At 59.0% G+C, this 12,018-nt stretch overlaps 1 protein-coding gene across 1 annotated transcript; it reads left to right on the forward strand.

Annotated features, from left to right (window-relative positions):
* Positions 1-3,686: 3,686 nt before the first annotated feature.
* Positions 3,687-11,806, forward strand: PTMA (prothymosin, alpha). Its single transcript, XM_015291501.4, has 5 exons — positions 3,687-3,817; positions 7,221-7,292; positions 7,970-8,063; positions 10,427-10,500; positions 10,877-11,806. The coding sequence occupies exons 1-5, from the start codon at positions 3,773-3,775 to the stop codon at positions 10,922-10,924; spliced, it is 333 nt and encodes a 110-aa protein (XP_015146987.1). The 5' UTR covers positions 3,687-3,772; the 3' UTR covers positions 10,925-11,806.
* The last annotated feature ends 212 nt before the right edge of the window (positions 11,807-12,018 follow it).

Raw genomic sequence — 12,018 nt, forward strand, 5'->3', positions numbered from 1 at the left:
TAAGCACTGGGGCAGGAGCCCCGAGGAGCGAAACCACATCTCTGGCCCAAGGCCCAGGCCCTGAGTGGGTGCGGGTGTGTGATCTCGGTGCGATGCCCCCAGCTCAATCCACAGTGCTGCTCACTCAGGCTTAGAGTCACAGCCGACCTTCAAACAGGGGGAGAAGAAACAGAATGTTGATTAAACAACAGCGAAAAAGAAAGTAAAACAACTGCTTCTCAGATTTACTGAGCCTGCATGCACCCCGCTGTGTGTGTCTCATCCCCCTGCCTTTGGAGCGGGCTGCCCCGATGCCCTGCTCACCCTTCTCTGGAGGGAAAGGCAATAATCAGCTTTGCTGCCTCTAAAACCAGCTGGGGACCCGTCACACAGCCGGGCAGGGAAGGACAGGGCTCTGAGCCCCGGCTCCTGGGGCACAGTGCCACTGCCATGACAGCACGATGTCCCTTGTCCCCCCAGGTCATGTCCCTAGACTACCTGCAGGAAAAGGCAAGAGAAGCAGCAGCACCAGCGTGTTTTGCTACCCTGCTGTCAGCACCCATCTAGGGGAGGCAGAAAGCCTCTTGGCCATCCAAGGCCATGGTCTCTTAGTCAACCAGGTCGGTGGTCTCTTGGCCAACCAATGCCATGGTCTTTCGGCCACCGAAGATGGTGGCTCCATTGAGAAGTCGCTGAGTATCTTGGACATTACAGGCCCATAACGTCATTGCCTGCTGGGCTCAGGAGGCCTGGAGAGGTCACGCTCCCTTTCCTACATCCTCTGTTTGCTGGGGATAAGCCTCTCTGCAAGCTGCCCTGACACAGGGCTCCACTTGGAGGTGGACATCGGTGGGATGGTGCCATGTCCCACAGAGCAGCCAAATGTCCTCCTGCCAAGAGAGCCCTGCAAACTCCTGGCTCTGTTAGCATGGAGCTGGGAGACAGCAGTGAGTCAGAGCCCGGTGTTGTAACGCGTGTAAGAGCAGGGATGGTCATAAGCTAGAGCACAGGGCCCGCCTGGGCCTTTTGCAATCCCCTGGGGAAAGGCGAAAGCCATGTTTCCATCCTTTAATTAAAGGCACTGCGGAGACCTGGGATCTCTACGGGAACACAGAGGTTGGCCCCGTCTGGGCTGGAGCGTCCCCACTGTCTCCCAGTGATGCTTTTTGTACCCGTGGGACACGGTGCCACGGGCATCAGGGACAGAAGATGACACAGCCAGGATGTCATCTCTGCCGGCCTCGTGTCCCGCATCCACAGCCTGACCTAGAAACACGTCTCGTGCCGGAGCGCAGTGATGCTGCAGGCTCATCCCTCTGTTTTTCCAGAGCGGCTGAGTGACAGTCGCCCCTCCCCTGCCTCTCCAATGAGCATAATGAGAATTTCCTCCGAGGAGCAGCTTGCTGTGATGAAATAATCGCCTGAGCAGCAGGATCTTCGGCAGGGATTAAGCAGACAGCTACTTGCTGAGCTGGGGAAACGGCCGGTGAGGGGGGAAAACTCCACTCTCCCCATCCACCAGAGCGAGAGCCATGGCAGGGCTGAGGCGCGGGCACAGCCTGGAAACTTCCGTCCCGCTGCCGGGGCACGGCCGGCTGTACAGTCCCTGCAACTCCTCCTCCCGCTGAGCCCTTCCACAGCCTGGCGGGCGGGAGGGGTGGAGGAGAGGTGAAGCAGCAGCTGCCTTTTACAGGCAACAGTTTTTTTTGTGGTGGTGGTGTTTCCTTTTGGACCGCTGAGGCAGAAAATGCCGAGCGGCGGCAGCCTCCCAACGCCTCACACGCGCGGGTGGGCACCCGCCGGGGTGGATGGAAGGCTGTGTTTGGGTTTCCTGCAGTTTAAATCGGGTTTTTTTTTTGTTGTTGTTGTTGTTTTGTTTTTCTTTCCTTCCCCTCTCTCTGCTTTCTGTGGGATCTCGGCACGACCCTCCCCTGAGGATTCCTCCTTTGCTGCCTCAAATCTCCCACATCCCATTTTTAAACCGTCCCTCTCTCTCCAAGTATTCTTGAAACGTGGGAACCGAGCCCGAAGGAACGTCCCTTTTTTGAGGAGAAGATGTGCATTAAAGCCAAGTTATGCTTTATTTTAGGGCTGTGCTTAGTACTGTTTTTTTTCCTATTTCCTCTTTGGGGTGGCCCGGCCCGGCTGTGGCACAGGGAGAGGGCAGAGGGCCCCGATCCCACTCAGCCGTGCCATGAGCGTGAGGGAAGTGCTGTCCCCACGGCTCTTCCCTGAAGCCTCAGCCCCACTACATCCACCCCACTGAGGTGAAGGACGCCGAAACAGAGGAGAAAAGTCCTCCACTGCTGCACTGCCAATGGGGACATTTCGGGTCAGGACGCGGCACCCCGTGACCTCAGGGCCCCTCAGCCAGGTGCCCGCCGCTCCGCTCCACGAATCCGTGAAGAGCGCGCTCCGGGCTTTCAAACTCACTCTGTTTTAGACAGACAAGTGCTTCAGCCAATAAGAGGCCGCAAAGCGTCAACACTACGTTCGCTCTGCTCCGTCAGCCAATCCACGTCGCGCAAACGCTATATCCCGCCCTCCGAGGACAGAGATCCGCCGTCTGTTGGCGGCCATCTTGAGTGTGGCAGAGACTCTGCTCCGTCCCAGGGGGCTTTTTTTCATGTCTTCACCCCCTTTTTCGCGCTGTCCGCACCGGGGAGCGTTGAGTCGTGTCGCCGCCGTACCTACGGGGCTTTTGTTGGCAGCGGAGCGGCTCCCGAGGAGCGGTGGAGCCGTGTGATTGCCCCACGAAGGGTTCCCGGCGCCATCTTGAGTGTGGCAAAACTCCCTCACTCGGTGCGCCGGTGCACCCCGTTACCCCGAGCGGGACTCTGAGACGGGGGGGGGAGGGGGGCCGTGGCGGCCCCGCGGCGGGGCCGGGGTACCCGCAGCCCCATGTTACGGCGGGGGGAATGCGGGAGAGCCCCCAGCGCGAGCCAAGCCCCGGCCCGCCGGAGGCGCGCGTATGCGTGAGGGGAGAGCGAGGGTGAGGCGGTAATTTGTTTTTTAATACAAAAATAAGCGAATCGCCGGGAATCCCGAATTTCTGCGTCATCCCCGGGGTACGGCGCTCCCCCCCGCCCCGTGGCGGTTGTTGTGGCGGAGGTGGCGGCGGCGGAGCCGCGCGGTGACACCGCGGCCTGAGGGAGTCCCAGAGAGCCGTGTGAGGGCGGTGTGTGTCCGGGGGGGGCCGCGCCGCTTCACCCGCAGTACCGCTCTTATTATTATTTTTAACTCCTATTATTTTTTTCCGCCATGCGGGCGGCGCTGCAGCGGGGGATGGAAACTGAGAGCCGGGGGGGGGGGGGGAAGGGGGAGAACCGCTCCCTCCTCCTACATACAGCGCGGGTCGGGGCGGAGGCAGCGCGGAGGGGAGGGGGAAGGGGGAGTACCGCTCCCTCCTCTTCTCCTACATACAGCGCGGGTCGGGGAGGAGGCGGCGGGGGCGGAGACAGCGCGGAGGGGAGGGGAAAGGGCGGAGCGTGGCCGCACTCCGCGCCTCGCCCACGCTGAGGCCGGGCGCGAACTCATCACCGCAGTGGCGACGGGCGCCTGCCGCTTTAAGCGGCCGTGCCCATTGTTTGCGCCGCGGCCAATGGGAGCGGGCGGCCGCGGCGCGCGCGGCCAATGGGAGCGGCGCGGGGCAGCGCGCGGGCCGCCCCCGGCTCTATAAGAGGGGCCGTGGCGCCGCGTGAGTCCCCACTGGCTCGCGCAAAGCCATCTTGGCATTGTTCTGCCCGCGCCGCCGCCCGCGCCGCCACAGCCCCGCGCCCCGCACGCCCCCGCCATGTCCGACACGGCCGTGGACACCAGCGCCGAGATCTGCGCCAAGGTGAGCCCCGGTGCGCGCCTCGCCTCGCGCTGCTCTTCGCCGCTTTGTTTGTATTTTTACCTTTTTTTTTTTTTTTTTTTTTCCCTCCTCGCACAAACGTGCGGTTCTCATTTCGGCTTTTTAATTTTTTTTTTTTAAATCTTATCTTTTTTTTTTTCCTTGCAATTTATCTCTTCTCCGCCCCCGCTCTTCGCGTTCCGCGATTCGGCGCGGATCTTCCGCCGCTGTGCGCTGCCGCGCGGAGCTGCCCGCGCCGCGTTCCTTTGTCTCCCGCGTGCGGGAAACGTGCTCGGGGCCCGCGCCGCGCCGGGGCCGTCCCGCGCCGGGGGGTCGCGAAGGGGCGGCGGGGGGGTGGGGAGCGAGCAGCGCTCGATTCGTTCTGTTGGCAGTGGGGACTGACAGCGCCGGCAAAGTTGGGGCTGTTGGTCGGGGGATTTTCTTTATTTTTTTTTTTGGAGGGGTGGGGGGGATGATAGACTGAGCGGCGTGGACCACTCGAGGATGGCGAGTGGGGGTGGACGCCGATTGTGGAGTTGGTCTGAAAAAAAACCGAGCCGGGCGGGCGGGGTGTTCCGCCGGCGGTGCGCGTGGATGGGGACAGCCGGGGCTGCGGGGAGCGCTCGGGAGCGCGGAGGCGCTCTTAGCGCGGGGCCGGGGGGCAGCCCTGGGGGTGCGGAGAGGCGCTCCCGCGGGGCCCCGCCGCGATCCCGGCGCCCGCCTTTGTCTGCGGGCGGTCCCCGGGGGCACGGCGGACCCGGGCTGCGTTTCCCAGCGGGCGGCGTGCCGCGCTCCGCGCCGCCGTTGCGCCGAGGGGAAGTTGCGGGGGGATCCGGGTGCGTGCGTGGGAAGGCGGCGGGGGGTGGTTTCGCCGTTCCCCGGCCGGTGCCGGTCGCCGGGTCGCGGCCGCTCCCGGGGGAGAGCGGGGCTGGAAGCGAGGGAGGGGAAAAACATCTCGAAGGGAGCCGTGTGTTTTTTTTTGTTGTTGTTAAAGCCCCGCGTTGGACGGATTTCGATTTCACTTCTGTTTCCCGCTCGTAGCCGCACGCCGCCCCCGCTCTGCCCCCACCGCTGCTCGCTGTGCCCGGGCCGAGGCGGGTCGGGAACCCCCACCTACCGCGGGGCCGCGTTCGCCGTTCACCTTCCCCTGCCCTTTACCGGCGCGGGGGCTGCGTCCGCTCCGGCTCCGTTCTCCGGGGGCGCAGCGGCAAGGTGACCCCCCCTCCCTCCTTCCGCTCCCGGCCCGTAGATACTCGGCGTCCGGCGGCGGCTCCCTCCAGGAGGGCGGGCGGGGGGGGTCCCGCCCTGCCCGGGCGGCGGCTCCGCGCCGAGCGCCGCCCCCGGCCGCCGCCGTGCCGCGGGGCGCCCACCACGTGCGGCCCTGCCCGCGCTGCCCGCTGGGAGCTGAAGTCCGCCCGGGACTACGTTTCCCAGCGTGCTTTGGGGCGCCGAGCCGGCGCGTTGGCGGGCGGCCAATGAGAGGACGCGGAGAGTGGCGCGCGGTTTGAAAGGCGGCGGGGCGCGTGGCGGGAAGGGCGCCCCCTGCCGGCGGGAGGCGGAGGCCGCAGGGATCCCCCGGGCGCTGAGCCGCGGTCGGCGGGGCCGGAGGTAGCGCTCGCCATGCAGCCGGCCTATGACTACACGGCATCGCTATTCCCTGGACAAACAGCTCTGCCACACCTATAATTAGAGGCTCTGTTACGGCTGGAGCAGGGCCGGTGTGCTGGGTTCTGTGTGCGCTGCGTGCTGTTTGTGTTGGACTGGGTCTGGGGAATGGGAGAAGCCACGGTGTGTTATTCAGCTGTTGGTCCAGCACGGGCATCCTGGCATGGCACCCTGTGGGCGTGCAGCTGGGAGGGGTCAGGGCTGAGGGACCAAGGAGGTATCAGTCCCCCTGCCGCGGTGTTTATGGCATAGTGAGGTGTGGAAACTGCACCGTGCCATGCTTGGCTTTAGGAGTGTTGTGGTGTTCGTGTGTTGGAGTGCCTGATGGGTATCGATGGCTGTCGGATGAGGTCAGGTGGCTGCGATCAGCCTCCAGGAGCAGGGAATGGAGTTTGAAGGCCCACAGCGGGGCTGGGCTGTGCAGGGGAGGCAGCTTGGGCTTTGCATGGTGATCAGAGGCAGCAGAAGGCTGTTCTGTGGCGATTCCAGCCGTTGGGGTGCTGACACCGGGTGAGGTTCTGTCCACACAGCTCTGGTAAGCTCAGAGCTGGCTTCAGAAGCACCACGTAGGGTGGGTGAGGGGTGTCCCTACCAGCGGCATCCCCTGTACTCCATCCTCACGCCCTGGTAAGCAGCTCGCTGGGCTACAGCCCCAGGTGGTGTGAGCCACTCCAGAGCGCCATGCTCACAGCCGGCGGTGTTCCCATGCAGAAGTGACAGCGGTTGGGTGGCAGTGAAAGTGCCCGTGGTTGTGGGGAGGCTGCAGAGCGACCTCATCCCTCCCACTGCCCTGCGCAGGGAGCAGGAGGCTGCCAGCACCTTCAGCTGCGTGCGGCCCTGGGGAAGGGCTGCTCTGCTTCCCCTTGGCTGGGTAGTGCCTGTGCTGAAGGATCTCTCTTTGGCTGATGGAGGAACAGAAGGGGAGGAGGATGCGCGCGCCGAGGATGCCAGTGTTAAATCCAAGTGTTCTTTATGCGGGAACATAAAGTTGGATCCTCGCAGCCTGTTTGCCAAGCGACTTGGCATGGCGTTTTGACAGTGATCAATAGCGAAAGCACACCACCAGCTCTCGCTCTGCTCGTGGCGGAGGCTTGAACCAAAGTCACCAGGGATGGCTCTGGAGCGATACAAAAATAGGCTGCTTCCCCCGCCCCATCCTGTTACACTGAGTGCTGCGAGATGGATCCCGGAGCCCTCCTCTCCACTGCTCCGACAAAGCCCAGGCGCATAATGCGTGCTGAGCGATGTTCCCCAGGCAGGGCAGAGAGCGCAGCCTCTGCTAATGAGTCTCTGGGATTCGTTCCTGCTGTGAAAGCACCGAGCAGCCGCGGCCGCTTGCAGCCCTGGGGCGGTGGAGGCTGCATTCAGTGGGGTTGATGGCTCTTTGCGGCACGGCAGGAGCTTGCGTGGACTGTGCTGGGATGGGGAAATCTGCCAGCACTGCTGCTGTGGAGTGCGTGCAGGCAGCCGAACCGCACGGCTGGGAGCTCGGAGGTGAAGTGCAGTGATCTCTTCTTACATGGGTGTGCTCTGGGGAGGTGAGCTCCGATTGAATTTCACCCCCCCGCTCTCACGCATTGCCAAGGAGGAGCCAGAACGTGGCAACCAAATCGCAGGGCAAATCATTGTGAAGAGAATCACGTTCCCCGCTGCTCTTGCTCTGTGTCTTTCACGCCTGATCTGCAGCTTTTCTGGCCCGGCGTCTGGATTTGGGGTGACTCTGCTTTTCTGCTCCTTCCAGGATCTAAAAGAGAAGAAGGAAGTTGTTGAAGAAACAGAAAATGGCAGAGATGCACCGGCCAACGGCAACGCTGTGAGTATGGCTGGATCTGCAGGGGGAGGCAGCCCTCGCTTCAGTGACTTTTTGTTTTCCTTCCCCTTCTTGCTTTTGCTACAAGCTTGTCCCAGTCTGAGGGGATCGACTGTTCAAAGGCTGCCCCTGTGCTGTGCACAGCCTTTGGATCTCGGGTTGAACAGAATCGTAGTCTGCAGCAGTTGCTCTGTGTGCAGAAAGGAAGGCTGGGGTTTGGATGTCTTGATCCTTTCCCCAAAAGCCATGCTGGGTTGTATCCGGTGCTTCCTCCTTCCTAGGCACTAGAGAAGGAGGGGGAAAAACTATTCTGGGATTTACACTATAACAATCAGTTGACTGGGGAAACACGTTGCATATGAGTAAACCAATTGGTTTCCTATTTGTAATGTGCTATGGGAAACTCACTCTGCTCATTTTAATGTGTCCCAAGAGCCTCTGCAGACTTTGTCTTGGCCTCAAAGCTGCAGCCTCGAGTTACTACAGACCTGATCCTTCATGCCCGGGCTGCCTGTGTCGTGTGGGGGCAGGCAGGAAGCGAGGCGCGCGCCTGGGGCTCCCGTGGGCTGGTGCTGTGCTTTAGGAAGGAAAGGTGGGGATGCGTGCTTCTGCTGAACATCTCTTCCCCCTTCTCCCTTTCCCAGTGCGTTTTCTAAGTGATGTTTTGTCTTGCCAAGGAGAACGAGGAAAATGGAGAGCAGGAGGCTGATAACGAAGTAGATGAAGAGGAAGAGGAAGGTGGTGAGGAAGAAGACGAGGAGGAAGAGGGTGATGGTAACTTTCCTTGTTCCCCCTGTCCCAGCCCTCTGGCCAAACCCTGGGGAGCCGCAGGAGCTGAGAGCAGCATCTCCTCCTTGTGGCAGCAGTGGGGCGGCTCTCACCAGCCCAGGGCTGCCAGCTCCAGGGAGTGAAGTCAGCCTTGAATCCCATCCAGCAGGTTGAGGGCAGATCCCTTCCTCCCTACTCCAGCCAGACAGCACCGTGCCACTGCTGTGCTCAGTAAGCGCATTAGCCCTTCCGTGTGAGGAGTAAAACCTGCCCTTGACTCTTGTGATCACAGCAGCTGTTGCAAACGTGAGCGGGATGGGATGCAGGCAGCTGGGCAGCCTTTGCCTGGGCAGCACACAGCACAGCCCGCTGCCCTCACTGAGCACCGTGCGTGGGGACCAACGCAGTGCCCTCCTCCAGCTGAGTGCTGTGGGAGCAGCAGAGGAACCTGTGGCTCTCCTCACTCCTCCGGCGGCAGCGGGCAGGCTCTGATCTGACCCTTCCTGGTCCCTTGTCCTGGGTTTACCTGCCCTCCCCCTTTTCCTGACCTGACCCTTCCTGGAAGTGGGTTTTGGCAGCAGTGACCAGGAATCCATCGGTGACTTGCCCAGTCGCATCTCACCCTCCCCGCTTAGTATTTTTTTTCACCCAAGATTTGCTTGGATGAATAACACTGTTTATTTTTATCACCCATTAAAGCTGGGAGGAAACCATTCTTGTTACGCTGGAATGAGCTTGAGGCTCTTGATGAGCTGTTACTGGGTTAATCCCCTGTGAATTTTCGGTGAAGTGCTGACCTACTAACCTGTTAGTTTTGGGAGAGAGGACCAGGGCAGATGGGGCTGGAAATGTAATGAACGCTATGCCAGCATCTATTTGGGCAGAACGTAAATGGGGAAGCCTCTGTCAGAGTAGTGCTCTGTTTTCAGCTTCTTGCTGTCCCCTGTGCCCACTGGGAACTGGCTTACTAGAGAAACTGAATGGCAGCACTGCTCACAGCCACGGTTTTTATCCCGACCAATCTACTTCCAGCCCCACTTCCAAACAGAAGAGGGAAAATCTTTATCTTTTCAGCGCTCCCTGGGGCCGGGAGAGGGACGTGTGTGCAGCACACGCGTGTGTGGGGTGGAAGTGTTGCTTGGATACTGCTGTGATGAGCCAGGGGCGCTGCGGTCCCGCACTGCTGGCCCTGCTCTCTCAGATGGCACAGACTTGGCGTGCTCCTGTTGTGCCAACGCCTCGCCAGGCTCCTGTGTGTGCTCTGTCCTTCCAATCCCACTGCCCTCGGGTGATCCCTGCCCAGAGCTGCACCTGAACAGCTGAAAGCTGTGGGAGGCAGATGTAACGGCAGCGAGCACAGCTTGTATCAGCATTTTTCCACCACTTGTGGGCAAACTGCATCGCGGATTTTTGACAGCAGAGGGGAGCTTGAGGGTATACCTTTTTTTTTTTTCTCACCCTTCTCGTCCCATCTCATTATTTGCTTTGCTTAAAGCTGCTCAAAGAACTAAAAATGCTCCCAATCAGCTTGGCGTTGTCACCTGACCCGCCGGCCGGCCCGCTGCGGGTGCTGCCTGCAGGGTGCTGATCCATGGCTAGGAGCTAATCTGGGCCCTTCCCACAGCATGGGCCGTGCGGTGGCTGAGCATATGCCGAGGAGAGGAGAGGGGAAAGGAGGATGGGCTGACCTTAATCCCCCCCCAGCTGCCCGTACGTGTGGCTCGTGTGGTGGTTTAAAGCCAGCTTACTGGCCTTAACGCTGGGAGTTTTAGTAGGGTCTCACATTACACAAGAGACCTGAAGGCAGCCGAGCGGTGGCTCCTCTTCCAGGCCCTCTGGTCTCACTTCCGATGCCCCAAAGCCACCCAAACGCCATGGCTGTCGCTCTGATCCACTGGCCTACTTGAGCTCAAAGTGGGTCAAAGCCCAGAGCTCCGCTCATCCTCTCCCGAGCTGCAGATAAGGTGGTAGCATTTGTTTGCCGTTCTGGTAATTAGAAAGTGTTCTGACTCAGAACTAATACGTTCTGGCTCTCTTAACTCATTAAAGATGGACTAATAGCTGCAAAGGGAAGCAGAAGTAATGTGGAACAGTTAGGCGGAGCAGCCACTAGAAAGAGTTTCCTTTTGCTGAATATTTTTTTTTCTTGCTCTGTGCTCTTGGTGCTCGAGCACGGCGTGGATTTTGTGCTCCTGTCTGTGGTATGACACAGTGTGAGCCGGGCTGGATGCAGCGAGTGCTCTTTCCCCCCTGCCTGGGGGTCAGGTTGGCTGGGAGCTGCCCCCAAACTCCCCATTTCCCTGGGTGCCAGCTGGGGAGAAGGGATGCCGGGTGTTGAGAGGAGCTCACCTTCCTCTTCTCGTGTGCAGGTGAGGAAGAGGACGGTGATGAAGACGATGAAGCTGAGGGAGCCACAGGCAAACGGGCAGCTGAGGATGACGAGGTATGCACTCAGCCTGGCCCCCTGGGGCTTCCTGTGTCCAAGGGCTCGGAGACAGTGCCAGTGGGGCAGGAGGCATCGGGCTGTGCTCTGGGACCTCAGTCCTGCCCATACGCTTCCATTGCCTCTGAGCAGCGTCCCCATGGGATGTGGCCCAGTTCCATTTATTCGCTGCCCTGGTTAGCGGGGTGTCTGCACCCGCTGTGCTCATCCTGGGTTGGGGTCCTGGCGATGGGATGGGGCGGGGTGTTAGGTAGATAGAGGCTTTGTGATGTGGGAAATGTCCACGTTGTTCCCTGCAGAAGCAGAGGGACTGGAAGCCTACATCTGCCTGCCCCGGTGGTGTCCCCTTTCCCTAACAGCTCTGCTTTCCTTTTAGGACGACGACGTCGATCCCAAGAAGCAGAAAACTGATGAAGACGACTAGGCAGCAAATAATTATTATTTTTTTTAAATAAGGAGGAAAAAAAAAAAACAAACCAACAAAAAAGGCCAGCGCGTCCTCTTCACCCCTGGGACCCCCCCCTCCCATCCCTCCCTCCCATCGCAGCCCTCCCCACACACAGCCCTTCCTCCCCCCTCCGCCGTGGTCATCCTCACCAAGTAGAGTGAACCCCATCCCGGCCCCCCGGCGCGGCGCTGCCACTCAACGTTCGCGGGGAGAGAACCCCCCCTCCCTTTCCCACAGACCCCATTCCCTCCCACCTCCCCCCCCCTCCCGAGCACCAAAACTTCAAGGCCCTGCTTTCTTTCTTAAAAGTACTTTAAAGGAGAATTTGTTTGTATTTTTTATTTACATTTTATATTTTTGTACATATTGTTAGGAGGTCCGCCATTTTTAAGTGATCTCGGATTGACCAAAAGGGGGGCTTTGAAGTGTATATCTCTTGTTACCTATCTCTGACTTTACTTGTGGTGTGACCAGGCCCAAACCATTATCTCAAAGGAGAATAAAAAGAGAAAAAAAAAAAAAAAGAAAAAGAAAAAAAAAAACTTGTAAAAAAAAAAGACAAAAAAATGCAAAAAAAAAAAAAAAAGAAAAAAAAAAGAAAAAAATTACAATCTTATTCTGAGCATTCCAGTAACTTTTTTTTTGTGTATGTACTTTAGCTGTACCATAGGCTGTGGTTTGTATGAGGTGGCAAGGCCAAAGACTAAAAGGTTGTTCTCTTTTTTTTTTTTTCCTGTCCACGGAGTTGCTGTTTATTTTTATTTTTTTTTTTTCCTTTGATTTTGGCCTGTTTGCTGTATGTGTGAAACGATGTTGTCCAACAATAAACGGGAATTTTATTTTGCTGAGTTGTCCTAACACGGCTGCCTCCCAACTGCTGCTTTTTGGTTTCGTTTTCGTTTGTGTTACTCCTTTTTTTTTTTTTCTTTTCGTTTTTTTTTTTACTTTTTGCTCCCTTTTCTTCCTGTCCTTCGGTTCTTTGCTTTGGAGTTGGGCCGGGGAGAGCGTGAGAGAGGTGGGGATGGGGGCTGTGGGTTGGGGTTGGCCGTAGCAGGGGGGTGGTCTTGTGG

Source organism: Gallus gallus, chromosome 9, assembly GCF_016699485.2.
Source record: "Gallus gallus isolate bGalGal1 chromosome 9, bGalGal1.mat.broiler.GRCg7b, whole genome shotgun sequence".
Taxonomy (NCBI): domain Eukaryota; kingdom Metazoa; phylum Chordata; class Aves; order Galliformes; family Phasianidae; genus Gallus; species Gallus gallus.

Coding starts and splice junctions, on each gene's coding strand:
- PTMA (XM_015291501.4), top strand. CDS start 3,773: ATGTCCGACACGGCCGTGGACACCAGCGCCGAGATCTGCGCCAAG. Junction 3,818..7,220: donor GCGCCGAGATCTGCGCCAAG/GTGAGCCCCGGT, acceptor TGCTCCTTCCAG/GATCTAAAAGAGAAGAAGGA. Junction 7,293..7,969: donor CACCGGCCAACGGCAACGCT/GTGAGTATGGCT, acceptor CTTGCCAAGGAG/AACGAGGAAAATGGAGAGCA.